The sequence below is a fragment of the Eretmochelys imbricata genome, chromosome 2 (genome assembly GCF_965152235.1).
Source record: "Eretmochelys imbricata isolate rEreImb1 chromosome 2, rEreImb1.hap1, whole genome shotgun sequence".
Classification (NCBI taxonomy): domain Eukaryota; kingdom Metazoa; phylum Chordata; order Testudines; family Cheloniidae; genus Eretmochelys; species Eretmochelys imbricata.
This window is the reverse complement of record NC_135573.1, coordinates 134,635,200-134,654,509: the sequence shown is the minus strand read 5'-3', so window position 1 is coordinate 134,654,509 and position 19,310 is coordinate 134,635,200. Positions and strand designations below refer to the sequence as shown.

Here is a 19,310-nt window from a genome sequence, read left to right as displayed (position 1 = left end):
TTGTTTGATATAAAGAAAGTGTATAACTTTGGTAAAGTGCTCTCTCCTACTTCATACAAAAGAAAATCTTTTACACTAATCCAGAAGGGCTGGAGCACAGGCTTCTCTCACACCTCAGGCTTATAATCAGAATCTTCTCTTCGGTTGCCACCCCCCCCCCGGCAAGTTTTCTGTAATTCAATTACGACACAAAGTCAGCTGTTCAACCAAAACCTACTGCATAAAGATGGACATTAGTAGAATGCACATGATCTATACAGTGACTAACCTGTACCACATACTTTATTTGGACACAAATTTGACAGTCCAACAGTTATTAGAATACAAGACCTCTTCACAAGAGGTATCAAGAGGAGGAGGAGAAATAGTAGCATCCAGACAGTCACTGGCTAGGTACCAGGATCCATTTTAGTGAAATTTCTCCTCTCCACCAAAAAAAAAAAAAAAAGATACTAGCTATTAATTCTCCTCTCCTGGACCAAGCTCTGTACAGCAGTTGTGGCAGCTCAGAATATGACTTGCATCCGGAAATGCATCTGCTTTGTAGCATTGTTACTCATTCCCGTCTTCAGCATCCACTTAGACTTCATCCTCTGTAGATACTGCATGTCACGTTCACGTGCTAGGGCTGCTCCTTTTGTAAAGGAGAAAAGGGTGAAAAGTCAGTAGCTTGCAAGACTGCAGAATGATTTAAAGTATAAGGCCTTGCCTCCAATTACACCAGTCTAGTTGCAGCAATATAGTTACCCTGGTCTAACCTTCTGGGTAGGCACTTACTCTGCAGTAAGAATGGCATTTTTCATTTTAGCTTTACCCTCTTCCCAAGCAATGTAAACTAAGCTGAAAAGAGGCTTCATGCTGGAATAAGAGTGTCCAAGAGAGGCTTATAACCTGTGTACCCATCTCTTTAAATTCACTCCTTCCCTTATTCTTCTGTACCTTTCCCAGGAAGACAAAATCTAAGTGGCTTAATCCTGCAATGAGCTCTACATGTGGACAAGGGTTTGCTTGCTCTGAGCTCATGAGAGGATCAAGATCTAAGTAATGGGGGGGGGGGGGGGGTTTCTGAATGGCTACCGATCTGAAACAGACCTAAATTAATTGAATGATTTGAAGTGTGTCTCTCTCTGTTCAAACAAATCTTAATTTTCTTTTAATTTTTTTTTAAAGTTATTTACCAAATAACTTCTGCAAATCATTCTTCATCTGGAGCTCATTCACTGCAAGTATCCAACCTTGAATTGTTCTTTGACAGTCCCAATCAAAACCGTTTATGCTGGGGTCATGTATTACCATATTAAATGGCAAGACATTAAGTGGCAAGCATTGACAGCTGAAGGAAAGAGTGCCACACAAATGGACAGATAATCTTAATTACCGTCAACCACCTCTAGCAAAGAAACTATTAACGACAGAACTTGACACATTAAGGGTGACAGCCTTCCTTTGTGGTCAGTACAACATTTATGTTCCTATCCGAGTATCAAAATACATGTTTAAAATTCAATTCTAGATTAATCCTCTGAAGTATTCTGCAATACTTTACACTTACACAACAGGCTTGTGCATAGCACTGTTCAGACAAAACATTTGAACTACACAGTTACAGGGGCATACATATAGATGCAGTAGTGCAGGAGCGAAAAGAAGTACAGTAGCACAAACTAAGGGAGAATATGTCATAACTGGAAACAGGATTTGAATTTAGCAGTCAGGAACAGTCTATGCAACTTCTAGTTCTGAAAAGCCAACCTCGCCTTTGTGTGTTTTGTACATTAGCCTAGATTCATCCCTCATAACTTCACATCACCCAACTATGACAGGAAGTTTCAGGGTTGTACACAAATGCACTTTTGCTATAAGAAGCAGTGGGACCACAATTAGTTTGTGTATATGCAGGGCTTGCCTTCTCAAAAAGCAGGGCTGGAATGGCAAATTTCTACACTGTATTGTGCTTATGTGCCAGAAATGAAGAGGACTAAAACAGAAGGGGATACCCAAAAATCAGATACTGTGCAAGAGACAAGGTCCAAGCTTTTACCACAGAGCAGTGATGCTCTTCTCCATCTTCACGTGCCAGAAGTTTAGTTTCCCACTGCAAAAGTGATACTGCTCTTTGCTAGGAAGTGAAGCCCCAAATCTGAGAGCACCTAGCAGTAACTATATGGACAGAATTCAAGCATGTAAATGCTAGTATAAGGAGACTGCTCTAAGGGTGTACCTACACAGGGCGTGGCAGCAAGTCTCAGAGTCTGGGAGGACAGACTCAGACTCAGGCCCACGTACAGCACTAAAAATAGCCGTGTAGATGGTTGAGCTGGGCTGGAAACCAGGCTCTGACACTCACCCCCCTCTAAGAATACAGGCTCAAAAGAGAGTTTAAAGAACTTAAGTTTGTCACCTACCTGTACTGCTTGTCCAGCCCAGAGCTTTGTACTGTTGCAACATCCTGCCCACTGCCTTCTTATTTTTAGCAACAGCCACTGCTCTTGACAAACCAAACCGCTGCTTGTAGTACCTCATCAAAGAACGGTGACCAACCCTGGCACCTGTTACACAAGAGAATATTTTACAGTTTAAGTCAAGCACAGCGAAGCAGCTTTTGAGGCAAAGTAATCACATTGATTACTTTTAAAAGGGTCTGATGTTTTAGGACTATGAGAGAGTGTGACTAATGTAGCAGCGTCTATAGTATACCACATGCTGAAGAGAGGAAAGGCAGAAAAAGACCAGCAGCTCAACTAAAGGATGGCTAGGAGTTATAAAAGCCTCCAGGAAGATTTAATTAAAGGCAGGAAATGGAGAGGACGACTGACTGTTAGTTTTGTTGCAAGGATTTGGGCCAGCTTTTTAATGCTAGAAGAAACTTTGACAATCAGCCAGTCTAAAGAATACAGACCAAAGAATTTCACCTAGTAATTCCTGCATCAAGCCCAATAATTTCTGGTTGAACTAGAGCATCTCATCTAGAAAGCCATCCCATGGGTAGGAGTTACTGTCCTAATGACAAAACTATAAAAATTCACTAAGGTTCTCTACTCCTTGCAAAACAGTGGAGATGATCAATCTGAGCTGTGGCGAGTCAGAAAATATGGGCCCAACATCAAGATTTATATAGCACGATTAGCACAGAGAATTTACATGGCACCGTGTTTTGCAACTGGTCAAATAGTCAGGCAGCAGGTTAACACCATATTTTACAATTCGAGACTACAGGAGAGATTTTCTAATTACATTTTTTGCCAAACCAGAACATGAAGATTGGTAGTGTAAGTTTTGTTAGTTATAACAGTCCCTTCTTGTTCCCTGACATTTTATGAATAAAGCCTGGGCCTATCACTGGAATAAATCTTATTTCCCTCCCTACCTATTTTTTTTCTTTTTAAACAAACTGACAATTTGGTAGGTTATACTAAGTAGTGAAAACAGGAAAGGTAATTTCATGACAAAATACAGCCCCAATCCTGCAGGCTGCAGTGTAAATGCTTTGGGGAGACCCAGGGCTCCAACCACACAGTAGCTTGCAGGATTGGAATCCAAAACTCTGAATTCCCTCGAGACATGCATCCGAGGAAGTGGGTGTTCACCCTTGAAAGCTTATGCTCCAATACATCTGTAAGTCTATAAGGTGCCACAGGACTCTCTGCCGCTTTTTCTCGAGATTTTCAGTTACTACTTTGTGATCCGCTGTGGAACCCCCTGCATAAACGAACCGAACTGGAAAGGCTAACATTCCCCCTCTCGCAGGATAATAAAGAAAAATGGGGATCAGGTAACGAAGGGACAGACTCTGCAGCCAAATTGCTTAATTCCACAAAGATGAGCACTTATGACAAAAGACCAAATGCTTGTTTTCCTGTTTGTCAACAGTGACCGTCAACCCCTACCTGCTAACAATTATCTAATTTTGATGACCGCTTTTATATTTTCCTGAAGCGAAACAGACTTAATGAGTAAGAAAATTGTTTAATTTAAAACCACGTACATTTTTTAAAAAATAAACCTATTTAAAATTAAATTTGAAATGATCAGTCTATTAAAAGAATTTAAATTAAAAACAATATTCAAGCAGTATGTTTCCTGCTGAAGTTTTAAAAAAAGTCAAACCACTGAATTGGTGGCAGTCACTGGCTAAGCACCTGGAACTACAGAGTCTGTTAAAGACTAGGGCTGTTGATTAATCACAGTTAACTCATGCGATTAATTTTTTTTCAGTTAATTGCAGTTTTAATCACACTCTTAAGCAATAGAATACCAAGTGAAATTTATTAAATATTTTGGATGTTTTTTGACATTTTCAACTATATTGATTTAAATTACAATACAGAATACAAAGTGTACAGTGCTCATATTGCAGATATAAGTAATAAAAAATGATACTCTAAAAATTATAAAACAAAAGAAATAGTATTTTTCACTTCACTTCATACAAATACTAGAATGCAATCTCTTTATTGTGAAAATGCAACTTAGAAATGTAGATTTTGTGTTACATAACTGCACTCAAAAACAAAACAATGCAAAAGTCTAGGGCCTACAAGTCCACTTAGTCCTACTTCTTGTTCAGCCAATCACTAAGACAAACAAGTTTGTTTACATTTACAGGACATTATGCTGCCCGCTTATTATTTATGTCACCTGAAAGTGACAACAGACGTTTGCATGGCACTTTTGTAGCTGGCATTGCAAGGTATTTATATGCCAGATACACTAAACATTTGTATGCCCCTTCGTGCTTTGGCCACCATTCCAAAGGACATGCTTCCATGCTGACGATGCTTGTTAAAAAAAATGTGTTAATTAAATTTGTGATTGAACCCTATGAGGGAGAATTGTATGTCTCCTGCTCTGTTTTACCTGCATTCTATCATATAGTTCATGTTATAGCAGTCTCAGATGGTGACCCAGCACATGTTGTTTGTTTTAAGAACACTTTCATTGCAGATCTGACAAAACACAAAGAAGGTACCAATGTGAGATTTCTAAAGATAGTTATAGCAGTCGACCCAAGGTTTAAAAATCTGAAGTGCCTTCCAAAATCTGAGAGGGGCGAGGTGTGGAGCGTGCTTTCAGAAGTCTTAAAAGAACAACACTCCGAAGCGGAAACTACAGAACCTGAACCATCAAAAAAGAGAATCAACCTTCAGTTGGTGGCATCTGACTACGATGATGAAAATGAACATGCATCAGTCTGCTCTGCTTTGGATTGTTGTCGAGCAGAACCAGTCATCGGCATGGACGCATGTCCTCTGGAATGGTGGTTGAAGCACGAAGGGACATCTAACTCTTTAGGGCATTTGGCATGTAAATATCTTGTGATTCTGGCTACAACAGTGCCATGTGAATGCCTGTTCTCACTTTCAGGTGACACTGTAAACAAGAAGCTGGCAGCATTATCTCCTACAAATGTAAACAAACTTGTTTGTCTGAGCTGAACAAGAAGTAGGACTGAGTGGACTTGCAGGCGCTAAAGTTTTACGTTGTTTTATTTTTGAATGCAGGTGTTTTTTTAAACAATTCAACTTTCAAGGGACTGCACTACAGTAGTTGCAATAGGGAAATTGAAAAATATTATTTCTTTTGTTTTATACAGTGCAAATATTTGTAATAAAAAAACTGAGCACTGTAGACTTTGTATTCTGTGCTATAATTGAAATTAATATATTTGAAAATGTAGCATACATCTAAATATATTTAGATAAATGGTATTCTATTACTGATTAATCACGCGATTAATCACGGCTTGACAGCTCTACTGAAGACCAAAACCAGCTTCTGAGAGCAGTTTCCTCTTCTACAGGTGCAGAGAGAAGACTTTCATTTCATTTCATTCAACTAGTTCAGTTCAATAACTAAGTCAGTCAAAGCTGAGAAACCAACTGGGAGGTGAAAAAGCAGGAAAGCTTGTTTTCCTCCTCCAATCTATAAACAGATGATAGCTTGAGCTAGTAGTCCTAAAATCTTGAAGGCTATGGTGTTCAAGTTATTTGTTCAATTCAATTAATCAGTTCAATTCACTAATTACTGAGAATACTTCCTTTCTTTAGTAAATGAATTAGTTTTAAATACAAAACGTGTTTTGATAAATGTGCTGGGGAAAAGTGTCTAAGATAGTTTTATTTTAAAAATGCTGGTTTTCTAGTTTTGGTGCATTTTTAATTGAATTCCAACTTGCATCCAAATGGGCACAAATTCCAAGTTAAAAAAAAAAAAAAAGATCAATGTAGAATGAAAGAAATGAACCATTCACCATTTTCAAACAAAAATTAAGCAGCTGAATCAATGTGTATTAAGCAATATACTTGCTTAAATAAGTGTGCTGATACCGTGTATCCTCCTGGTTAAAACAAAAGTACAAAATTTAGCATGTTTTAATTAAAACATGTTTTAATAGTTATCAACAACTAAGAATCAACCTTTCCTTAGAAAAATAACTGAAGTACGCAAATGCATAATAAGATTAAAATCAATAATTTAATTCCCACCTTGCCTGGAAGTGTATTTTTATCATTCCAGTCTCCCTAAGTGGACTTTCACATACTCCATTGTTCCACTCACATATCTTGCAAACGAATTACAAACCTAGTATCTACAAGTCTGATAATTAGATTTGTTTAAAAAGTGTCCTGTCTTTAATATTAAAATGGCAGTTTAGCAAATAAGCTAGATGACCTCATCTCACACCAACCAAATCTGCTCTAGAAATACAAGTATTTCACAACAGACAGGAACATAGATGGCTAGAAAAATTAACTTTTGAGTGCAGCTGTATTAGCCCTTCCAGCACTGAAATGGTGATTAAAACAACTTTATCATAATAACATGCAACAAACACCTATAAAACCTTTGCAGAGAAAGGCTGTCTGATTATTTGCACATTGTAGAATAAAAAAATAAAAGATTTAAAGCACCACAGTGCCCCCTACTGGTTTCCCCATCACCGATAAATTTAGAGATGAAAAGATACTTTGTGTATCACTAGACAAGACAGCCACTAGAGAAGCTACAATTTAGTGAGAAAACCATCAGTTCTTCCATTTATGTGCCAGTAGTTTCCAATGTTTTTCACTCACAAAACTAAAAGGGACCAGAACTAAAAACCGAAGCATTTGTACTTTTATTTTTTTTTCTTCTTCATGATAAAAAGGCAGACAGATCAAGAAGTGTTTTGTTTTTTAAACCATAAATGTCAGGTCTGGTCTGGCATATGTTTGATATTACACCAGAAGGATGGGATTTTTCACAAAAGTCTTTAATAGTTTCTCTCATATAGTCAGTTTCACTTTTTATATGCTGCAGGTCTATAAACTGGTTGTTACTCAAAGGAGGAAGATTGTCAGAGGAATAAAAGGGATTTTGGCACTCATCTCCCACTGAAAGTCTCCCCCAGACTGCAGTAAAACAAAAACAGAAGAGAAAGCTTCTCCTCTAACCTTTCAATTCTAGCCATTTTAGGATTAGTTGCTCCTGGTAACAATAGTGTTATTTTTAAGATGGGGGCCCTTCAGCTCAGGTGCTTAAGAGGAAGGCTGAGAAAGCTCCTACTTTGGTTCTCTGGTCTTCAAGAAGTCCTTCAGTAAAAATAGAATACAAAATGCAATATTCCTGATATTTTTGAAGTTTTAAAAAAACCAAACAGCCGCCCTTACTGCACCACAGCTGCTTTTCACGCCATCTTTATCCACTGTAAGTGGTAATAAATCAAAGAACCAAAAAACCAGTACAAAAGCAAGATCACCTTTAAAGAAACATCAATTTATTCACTATCTGCATTTTCTTTAAAACCTACTACTGTTTCAAGTAATACACACAAGACTATTGTAACTAAGATTGGAAGAAAGAGATCTCTTTTGCCATTTTCACTGTCCACTTGATAGCACTTTACGGGATCATGGGGATGTGTTCATATCTCAGTGTGGAACCATACACCATTGCAAAGCATTAGACTTACAGTGTAGAAATTAATATACAAAGAACAATATGTGGTTGTTTAAGGAAATTAATATCTGAATAAGAGATTGTAAAAATTAGTTACCTATGACCAGCTTACATTGCACAGAACTACACTGGAAGAACTTACTTTCCATAAAAAATAATGTGCAATAAAGTACACATTACATCCTTGCATGGGTGAAGTCAGTCAAAGGTAAATAAGAGGAAGTGATGCTCAAACACAAACACCATCCCTCTCCCCACCCCCCAAACAATGCAGGAGGATGACAAGTTCGAAAGACTAAGAAATCTTATAAATTTCAATTTGAGCTAATTGAATAAGATTATTTTTAAATGGAAACAGATCTTCAATCTGAAAACTGGAATAGCAGAATTTGAGATCAAAGCAGATGAAGGACAAGTGGATGGCAAACTGTCTGCTTCATGGCACAAATCGGAATTTCACATGACAATCTGTCTTTGTTGGCAATAATTTAAACTACAGCAAAGCCAAGAAGATAAATACTGCATCAAAAGTACCTATTATACATACCTGAAGGGAGGATCAATTCCATACTTTCGTCATCATATTCTAAATTCTTCCCTGCTGGGAGCTCTCCAGACATTACCACATCCTCCCCTTCCTTGTGATCAGGGTAACTGCTCCTGTGGAACAACAGCAGCAGCTGCCAAATTACACATGAGCAGCAGCTCCGTCTCAGAACTGTCCTATATAAACTTGGCATGCTATAAACCCGTTATGTCCCAGAACACTGACAAGCTCCATTTATATCAGGGTTCCCAAACTTTTTCTCTATGTTTTAATATAGACAGTTGTCTTGGAGCACCTCTCCACCCCTTCCCAATTCAATTATACAGCATCAGTGTTGCAACAAACTTTGAAATGCAATGTATATCAAAAAGCCCACTGCCGTATGACCAGCCAGCTCTCCACTGACTACCAGTGAGTGCTCCAAATTGAACACTTGGGAAACTCTGCTGTACAGCCCACCATAATAGACGCTGTTATGATCAAAATGAATATAGTTTAACAAAATTCTTAAATCATGCTTGCAGATTAAGAAGAGACCAAAACCATATCTTCATCTCCTGCAATGTTTAAAAACAAATACAAAAAACAACCCCACCATATACCAATGGGGTCTGCGGGGGCAGTGCTTGCAGGCAGCGCACGGAGGCCCACTGCCCCAAGGGGGGTGGAGAGACGTGCCAGTAGCAGCCACTTCCGGGAGTGGCATGGGGCCACAGCATGCAGGCATCTTGCCTGAGCCCTGCTGTGCTGCTGGCCAGGAGCCGCCTGTGGTAAGTACCTCCCGGCCAGAGCCTGAACTCACACCCACTCCTGCACCCCAACCCCCTGCCCCAGCCCGGAGCCCCCTCCTGCACCAAACTCCCTCCCAGAGCCCACACTCCTCACCCTCTCTTGCACCAGTCTGGAGCTCCCTCCTACAGCCAAACTCCCTCCCAGACCCTGCACCTCCTCAATTAATATAGTAGAAGTGGGTGGCCTGTGACGACTTACCAAAATTCATGGAGCGGCCCCCCTGCAAAAAATTATTGCTCACCCCTGGTATGAATGGATAACAGCATCCTAATAGGTCTAACATTTCATTTTAAATAAATAAATAAAACCACACACTGCACAACAGCACATACCATTAAGCACTTACAAACTTGGAAGGGTTGTTTAATATATTATTAGTATTAAAGTGAACGCTTAAGGTGTTATTTTTTCTCATGTGCGCAGTAGCTTTGTCTCCAAGACAGCTTCTGACTGATGAATTGATTTTCCAAGAACTGCTAGGACCTTAAGTGTAAACATTAGAAACAGATCTAGTTTTTAGAAGGTCAACAGCGGAAAAAATGGGTTTCAAGTTTCAACACTTCTTTCTGCTTCCAACTTTGTGGCAAGAAAGAAAAACAAATGTCCTCACCTAAAATCATAGAAGTCTGCAAATTCCAAGGCAGCATCCCCATCTGTGAAGAGTTTGCAGTGGCTTTTATCGTTCATATGACCCTGCACCGCCTCTGTTGAGTAGAAGGATTTCCCCTTCTCATTGCACCACAGGCAGATTTTCCCAACACCAACTTTTTCTCCTGGGTAGGGGAAAAAAAATATAAAAATATATATATATTTTGAGTTTACATTCAATTCAATGATCAATTTCAACATCCCTGAAGTGGTTATCTCCACTTGGAGTCACAGGCACGGTAAGTGACTTTCTCCAAGTTAGAAAGTCACTGCCAGAAACTGAATTAGGGCCATGGTCCCCCTGTACTCTAACCACACTCTGCCTCCTCACAGACGAAGTCCATGTGTTTAAAGAATAATTCAAATGACACAACAGAGGGCATCACACACACTGGGCAAAAACTCTCTGAGATGCTATAAAAAAGGTTTTGTTTCGTGCATTTTCTTGCTCATTCCAAGAAGTCAGTTGCTGTGGAAGAGCTTTAGCGAGGATAGATAAATTTAATATGAATCTAGTTTGATTATAGGAAACATTCCATTTGCAGTGGAGCTGCTTTCTCATAACTGTTATAGTACTTTGGCAAATATTTGCATCATCATTCACTAGGAGAGCTATGCTTCCAAGTAATAGGCACACCCAGTGTAAATATTTTAGAACTTGAGGTTTTTTGCATAAACCTCATGCTGTTTAAACCAATACTCCTCAGAGATCAGGTTAAGACCTAATATGGGGGCAGAATAACCAAAAGCTGTCCAATGCAGGGTTCTTATACCTTCCCCTGAAGCATCTGGTACTGGTCACTGTCAGAGACAGTACATTGAACTAAACAGACCTGAGGCCTGATATAATATGGTTATTCCTATATCTACTAGAATTAAGTCATACATGTGACTGAATGAAAGTCATGAATACCATGTGACACTGAAGCCATAGCTCAAATCTGTTTATTGCAATAGAACAGGGTATTTAACCTTGTTGGAGTAGGGGGAGGGGAAGAAGAGTCATGCTTACCCAAGTACTTAATCAGTCCTCTGAAATCCACAAGGTATTCTATATCTGGAATAAAGAAACTATGGGCTTTTGTCATGTGGGCCATGTTTTTCATGAGAGAGCTTGAATGGTGAGGACAAAACAAGCAGTCTGTGAGTGGTACTGCACCAGCAGCAATCTGTTTCTCATCTTCATCCACTGCACTGTCCATCTGCTCATCTTCAGACTCTCCAACTTCATCAGAATCCACATCCTCCCAGCCTTTCAGTGCAAGTTAAAACATTAGGTTTATTTACATCATCTTTTTTCAGGCAAACAAGCGTAATCTGTATGCTCTAGTACAGAATATGCTGACAACACCAATAATAATTATGAACGGATATAAAACGCTGTGTGTTCTAATTACCATACAGACATTTAAATCAATCAAGTGGTGAGCTCATACCACTGTCAAAATTAACTTACAAAGAAATGATGGAAGCTTAAGGTAAAATTCAAAACTGCTCATGAAAGGATCACCAGATCTAAGAATTTAGTTACAATCGTCTCTAGTATGAAAATCCTTTTGCTGTTTAGGAGCAACATTATTATTGTACCATGCAGCATTAAAACAAAGCATAACTGGTAAAACACAACACAATTCTCTCATAAACATGAGGATTTTGATTTCCTGTAGTGACTTAGCAGCATGCGCAGAAAGTTATAAAACCAAACATACTCTTTTCATACATACATCTTTACGACAAAAGAAACATTCTAAGTTATCTATAAGCAGGAGTTCTTAAAGTAACTGGAGCTATGCAATTGTTTTTGTGTCCCTTGTACTTCTTCCAGTCATGGTTATTTCTCCTCTGATACTCATGCAAGATCCCATACATTGCTCTGCCAATAGTCTTCAAATTTCACTGGGAAGGGTGAGAGTATGGGGGGTGGGGTGGGGTCCAAGATAATTTCCCGTGACACTTTCATCTTCTGTAAGTGCCAAAAACAGTGCCAACTGGGAGAAGGCTGTTTGTGATGTCCACTAGCAACTCGAAGACAGTAAACTCATTTCACATAGGCCACTAAAGAGTTCTCAGATGGTAACTATTAATTACCAACCTAGATGTGATTCAAACCAGTGACCTCGTAACGTTAGTATTGGATATTGGTTTCTAGCTTTAAAAGCCTCAAACTGACAATCCTTTGACCTCTGTTTGCAGTATTGCTGTAGCTGCGTTGGTCCCAGGATAATCAGAGAGAGACTACTCCTTTCTTCCTCTCTCTAATCCTTTCACCGTACACTCTGAACGAACAGCACTGGTAGAAAAATAGTCCTGATCAAAAAGTTAAAAGTAAAATGAACGCTTAGAAACTTCCTGAGACATAGTGTTACAACTTAAATATATCTTAATGCAAAATAGTTTCACGTTTGTTTCTTCTTTATGTATCTTCCAAAATAGAGTACAGAAACATGGGTTTACCGAACAACAGTTAATGATGTGTCTAACATCTAACACATGGGGACCTGATCCCCACTGACATCAATGGAATTACTTCAGCATAAATCTGCTGTAACAGAGTGGAGCATTAAGCTAAAGAGTGCAGGTCCCTGCACTGCTTTTGATGGACATGATAGAAGCAGTAGTTATAAGAGAAAACACATGACCTCTATTCTTAGTAACTAGAAAACTTTTCAGTTTATCTTTAAAAAGAAAAAAAAAGTGATGAATGAGTTCACTGGCCACTAAACCTTGGTAGACTTGAATCTTTCTTCCCTCTTCATGGCAAATATTTTTTGGTGGGAACCTCTGCTGTGTGAAGTTTCATAAGAAAAAAGCCTCCCCCATAGAATTGTTAAGAATGTTTTCCTACCTGGAGAAATTTTATTTAAAAAAATTAAAAAAAAAAAAAACCCAAACCCAACAACAACATGGGGCTTCTACCCAAAACCAACCACTAAGTTTGCTTACCCAGAGCCACCATTTTACCACCTTGCTGGTTTTCTTACCTTCTTCCATCTCCTCATCTTGCGCCTCATCCTCTGCATCCTGTTTTGCCAGCTTCCTTGCCTGCTGTTCAAACCACTGTAGCCTTGGAGGTTTTTCCAGTTGCTCTCTGCTCTGTGACAAATTACCTCCAGCAGAAGGTGGAGAGCTGCTTGTATCAGTTAGGAGCAATGGTATCTTCTTAGGAGACAAGGATGGTTGGGGCCTGATGGCTTGCTGAATAGCTGTATTCATTGCATCTTTGTTTGGACTCTCCTGGGCCAGCCCCTTTTCCAGGTTCTTCTCATTTAAGGTTTCTACTTTCTTGTTGACAGCCTGGACAGCTTTTTTTTCAAGTTCTAGGTGCTTCTTGGACTTCAAATGATTCTCATAGGCATTCAAAGTGGAGAACCTCTTGCTGCAAGCTGTGCAGTAGGTGGCAGTGACTTTGTTCTGTTCCTCTGTCACCGCTCTCTGAGCTAGGACTCTCTCTTGGAAATTCTCGGCAGTGACAGGTGGCATGTCAGCAACTTTCCGTTTTAGATTATATCTATGCCAGTCGGTTTTGTAGTGGGCACGCTGAATGTCAGCATCCTTAAAAGCCACACGGCAAGTGATGCAGGTATAAGATGCCATTACTTGGAAGGAAAGAAAGGCAGCATGTCAAAAGAAAGTGATCAAAATATGGCGGGAGGAGAAGACATAAAAAACAAACCAGTGTCGGGTCCTTGCCTGTCTGAGCAATTGCACATTTGATGCAATCCTGGTGCAAGTGTGTTAGTAAAGTTTATGAAACACTTAATGCGTTAGACATTGCAAAGGATGAAACGAAGATATAAAATTAGTCACAGCTATCAAAGATGTATTACTATTTATTATTTGTATTATCATAGCACCTAGAAGGCCTCATCATGGAAAAGGGCAAGGACCCCTAGGCCAAGTACACACACAAAGCAAAAGGATGGCCTATGCTCCAAAGAGACTTATTTATAGGTCTCTCCACTTTTAACCAAAGAGCAAACGCCGGAAGTCTCTAGTCAGTAGGATGCAAGCCATAGGTCTTTAAAAAAGGGACATGATCATTTCAAAGAAAAAAATATGTTTGATTTTTTTTAAGCCTTCTATTGTCACAAGAAATGACTAAGATAATACAATGCGAAAGAGACAGAGAAAGCTTTCAGTTGGTTTTCAGCCTTTTGTGTACAATGACATTTTTTGCCCTCTAATATCAGTCGTTTCCCCCTTTTGTATGTGAGGGTCTCCCACACAGCAACAGGGGAGAGTTAAATAGGAAAATGTGACTACAAAACAACAAAAACTGTCAGAGAGAGCGAGGGACCATATTTTACTGCATGTTTGTAAAGCACTCAGCATAATGAGGCCCTCTGCTTGATTGGAGATCACTGTGTACAATAACACAAATACATAGCAACTATTGCTAAAGTTATCATTAACTTTTCTTTAATTTGAGTAGATGCAATGCTGATGGAGTCACTTTAAAACTATAAGGGATTGTAAGCTCTCTAAGGCAGGGACTGTCTTTTTGTTGTGTGTCTGTACAGGACTCAGAACAATGGGGTCCTGGTCCAGGACTAGGGCTGCTAGATGCTACGGTGGTAACGAACAACAAAACAAACACAAGCAGAAGGTCACAGATTGAGATCAAACCTTAGACTAATATATGACTAATCTAAGGAAAGCATGATTCAACCCATGGGAAGAAGCCTGTAATATGCAGGGGAAAAATCAAGTCCCAAACAGCATACAAAAACTGCAATCCCTCCAAGGGTATCAATAGACAGAATTCAACATTAAAAAACTCCCCCACAAACACTAGACTGAACCTGTACAGCCTGGAAAGGTGTGGATTTTAATCAGATAACAGGTACATTACAGAACTGAAATTTCCTGTTAGAAACCAGCATTTGCTTTTGCTGTATTTCTTATCTGTAACTGCAGAGTAAAAAACACGTACGCATGAGAAAACATGAAAAATGGTCATTTATAAGCAGTAAAAAAATAAACCAGTAAATTATTATACATAAGAACCATTTAATTTAGATGAGAAAAAGTCACTCATTCTTCACTGTGAAATGTCTATGTTCACTCAAATAGTTATGCTTTGTTTCAGTCATGATCAGCTTCACTCCCTGCTTTCTAATTCAAGTATGTACCACTTAACCACTGTAAATTGACATGAGCACCTGTTTCTATTCAGCAGCATGTGGTCCTTGAAAGGAAAAAATGGTAACTCTACAAGCCATCTAAGCAGCACTTTCTGCTGTATAATTTAGACAGGTTCTTTTAAAACGGTATTTGCTAACTCTTGTTAGAGTTAATGGAAAGCAAGAATGTTGCTAGATTCCTCTCTGACCAATTTCAGAAATAAAATTAAAACACAAGAAAATCCAGAACAACCAAAAATATTTACATCTGCTAACTCACCAAAGGAATAATTCATTCTGTTCGATGGTATAAAATAGAAGGGACTAACTATTGGATCACATGCTGCTATGCCAGCACTTCTTTTATACACACTTACTTTCATCCATAATTTTAACGTAAAAAAAAGCACAACTCCATTTTTTCTCTCTCACGTGTCTGCATGTGTGTGTTGAGGGGGCAAAATTTAAATGTAACTGAATTTTTGGAGTCCAAGAACAGACTTGTTTCATCTAATGTTTGGAAGAGTTAACTTGTTTGCTGTTGGTCCTCTACTGCACCTGATTTCTGCTACTTTACCATGACACCAAATCAACAGACGAGTGAACATAAGCACAGCCATACTGGGTCAGACCAATGGTCCATCTACCTCAGTAGCCTGTCTTCCAACAGTGGCCAATGCCATGTGCTTCAGAGGGAATCATCAAGTGTCCATCTGTGTTGCCCATGCACAGCTTCTGGCAAACGGAGGCTAGGGACACTTCAGAACATGGCTTGCATCCCTGCCCATCCTGGCTAACAGACATTGATGGACCTATCCTCCATGAACTTATCTAGTTCTTTATTAACCCTGTTATAGTCTTGGCCTTCACAACATGCTCTGGCACAGGTTGACTGTGCGTTGTGTGAAGAAATACTTCCTTTTGTTCGTTTTAAACCTCCTACCTATTAATTTTATTTGGTGACCCCCCAGTTCTTGTGTTATGAGAAGGAGTAACACTTCCTTATTTACTTTCTCCAAACCAGTCGTGATTTTATAGATCTCGATCATATCCCCCCCTAGTCATTTCTTTTCCAAGCTGAGAATTTCCAGTCTTATTAATCTCTCTTCATACGGAAATTGTTCCATACCCCTAATCCTTTTTGTTGCCCTTTCCTGAACCTTTTCCAACTCCAGCATAGTATTAGAATGACAGCTGCTAAACAGAAATTAGTAGAATATAAGAGCTTCTGTTATGTAAGTTAGGAACTATAATACCTAGACAAAAATGGCTTGACAAATAAATCAATTTCTGCCTTCACTTTGCATTTCCTTTTTGGTGGTTTTAAATCAGATCAGCCCAAAGTTACTTTTAAACACCGTGAGTTGAGTTTAATGTCAAAAGAAATTCAGCTACAGATAAAATATACAGTGACTGTATAAAACTTACTAAACCTAGGATGACAGGAATGAGGTATAGACACTCTGCAGCAGTGAGAGCATTAAAACAGGGTTGACAGGATTAATTTCATGACTGGCTGGCTCATCAACTCATCAAAGCTAATTTACTGCGACCACTCCGGTCTCGGTGCCCTACACCCACGCCTGGCACATCCGACAGAGCCCGGGCACGGAGCAGGCCCGTCTGAAGTCCTGGGTGCCGAGTCAGCTTCATGGTCTGCCATTAGCTGCGGCTGCTCACAGCAGCCCGGGGGCCGGGCACTCGACAACGGGGCACAGCGCAGCACCAGAGCGGCCTCTGCGGCGCGAGGCCAGGGCCCCACGCACCCGGGGAAACCTCAGGCAAGCGGCCCTAGCTGCCGGAGCGCGGGGCGGAAGGGGCTGGGCGCCGGCGGAGGCGCGGCAGACACAGCGCGAGCCGGCCCCGAGTCCCGCCGCCGCCCAGGTCGGGGCTTCTCGGGCCTCCCCCGCAGGCCCAGGCCGGGGCCACAGGCCGCTCGCGCGCAGCAGAGCGGGGGGAAGGGCCGGGGGCGACCAGGCCGCGCAAGGGGGCGGTTGGTTCCAACCCCGCCCCCGGGGGTCTCGGGCACCAACCTGCGGGGCGCGCGCCTCCTGGGCGGGCCAGAACGCGGGGACAATGAGGCTGGAACGCTCGGCCCGCGGGGATTCCAAAATGGGGCGGCCACAATTCCTCCGGCAGCAGAGGCCGCCCGCCGTGTGACGCGCCGGCCGAGGCAGCAGGGAGGCGCCTCTAGCTGCTCTGACGGAGGCCACCGCCCCCTGCCGGCCCGGCGGGCCCCACGGAGCGTCCTGCCGCGCCTCTGCCCTCATGGCGGCCCTCTGCCGGCTGCCCAGCGCCACCTCAGTGGCCAGCAAAGCGCCGCGGGGGGGCGGCCCCCGCACTGGCCCGGTCCCTGGGCGGCGCAGCCTGATGCCCCCCCCGGGGACGGCCAGGCGGCAAGAGCCGCATCCTGAAGTTTCGTACAAGGCGGGGGATCCCGCCCCGCCCAGCTCCTGGCACTGGGGGGAAGGGCGCGCGCGGCGGGCTCAGTGCTGGGGGCCCAGGCCTGGATCGCAGGACTCCTGGAGTCAGTTCCCGTGTGCAGCAGCCGCTTACACACAGCCCTTCCTTTGTGCCCGGGAGGCCGCGGGCTCAGCGCGTTCCTAGGAGACGTCTCTGGACCGGGGCGGGGTGATGGTTTTGAAAGAGCCCTCCCGCTACCGCCGCTGTGTTCCGGGCTGACGGTGTCAAAAGGGGGAGACATGGGGGGGGGGCAGCCCACACACAGCCCGAAACAGCAGGCATTCCAGGTCATCACGTTGCTCACAGAAGCCCAAAAGGCACAACCCCGTTTTTAAAAAGCACTTGCGCGTCACCTTTAATACATCTGCGGGGGGGAGGGGGAAGTGTCACGGAACTATTTGGTAAATATAGAGCCGGCAGGAATGGACACGATTTAAAAAAAAAAAAATCAAAATTCAAGTTTCTCTTTTTATCAGCTCTAGCTAAATAGCACTGCACTGCGCTGTCTTGTAAAAGGCAATGAGCATGCAAATAAGGAGAGTGAGATCGATACAGGAATTTCCTGCCATATCGTGGACGGTCTTCACTGGATCAAAGCCTCTGGAAAGAAAGCAAAGAGCAGACACTGGCCTTTTAGACAGTCTGGCGTGCTGCGGATATCACATTGTACCTATTGGGTTCTGAGGAGTGGGCCGGAGGGTGCCCGCCCTCCTCCCCCCCAGTCTAAAGGGAGGATCTACAGGACCTGGAAACCAAATGATTCTGTGGACAACTAATTTTGCTAGCACGTTGGGGCAGTTAAAAATACAGATTACACCTGATACTACCTTAAGTTTGGTTTATGCTGCCAAGGTACCATTGGAATGGACATCTGTACCTACTGTAGGCAGGGAATTGTGCAGCCTGGAAAAATCCAGTCAGGAGGGAGAGAGACATGGGTCTCTGCCCAAGAAAGATGACAGCTGAGAGCCAGGAGCCGAGGTTGGGTGTCCTTGCTGGCTCACAGAGTGGGAATATAGGTGCCATTGCCCTGAACTGTGACAAACAGTACAACAATTGAAGGCGAGGATGAGGAAGTTGGGACCAGCAGTAAATGCTTGTTTAAAGCAGTATGGGGCAAGCCACCTTAGGTTGCCTCATGAACTATATTGCATGCTGCCACTGTTACACAGAAGTCAGTCAAAGTCTGCTCAGAGAAAAAATAAATATAACTGGGACTAAAACAGAGTTGGGAAATAGTAGAAAAAAGAATTATGTAAATAAAATAGCTAACATTTAATTTTTGTAAATTTATTTTTCTTTTTGAGCTATATTTCCATACTGGATGGTATTTTGTATGTCAGTAATGTCTCTAAGGTTCATTAGAAATGAAGAAATTGAGAAGGGGAGTTTGTGTTATGGGAAAGGTATGGAATTTAGGCATTAATCGTATTTGAAATGAGGTAGCAAAGTGAAACTCTCTGGTCTTGTCTCCACTTCAAACTTTGGCTGATGCAAGTTACGTTGGCATCAAGCTGCCCAAGTTATATTGTTCATATGCGTGCATACGTGGTTGCTTGTGTCAGTGCTGCACACGTGCGCTGGGAGTGCTTGTGTTGATGCAAAGTATAGTGTATCCTGTGTAGATAGTCCCAGTGTACCACGCTGTGGTGTTTAGATGTTGCTTGTAATTATTAGAATTGGGAGCACTGGCTGTTGGGAGTCTGAAAGGACATGAAACAGGAAGGAGGGGGGAGGAGTTGAGAGGCTGGGAGAAAGCTACAGAGAGTGCAGCAGCAGCTTGGTAAAGAGGTTTCCAC

General features: G+C 41.6%; 1 protein-coding gene across 1 annotated transcript; it reads right to left on the bottom strand.

Moving 5' to 3' along the window:
- Positions 1–264: 264 nt before the first annotated feature.
- Positions 265–17,239, bottom strand: ZNF622 (zinc finger protein 622). Its single transcript, XM_077810772.1, has 7 exons — positions 17,082–17,239; positions 12,907–13,521; positions 10,938–11,177; positions 9,888–10,050; positions 8,486–8,598; positions 2,406–2,549; positions 265–634 (listed from the first exon to the last, which is right to left on the bottom strand). Exons 2-7 carry the CDS (start codon positions 13,517–13,519, stop codon positions 507–509), a joined length of 1,401 nt encoding a protein of 466 aa, XP_077666898.1. The 5' UTR covers positions 13,520–13,521; positions 17,082–17,239; the 3' UTR covers positions 265–506.
- Between the last annotated feature and the right edge of the window lie 2,071 nt (positions 17,240–19,310).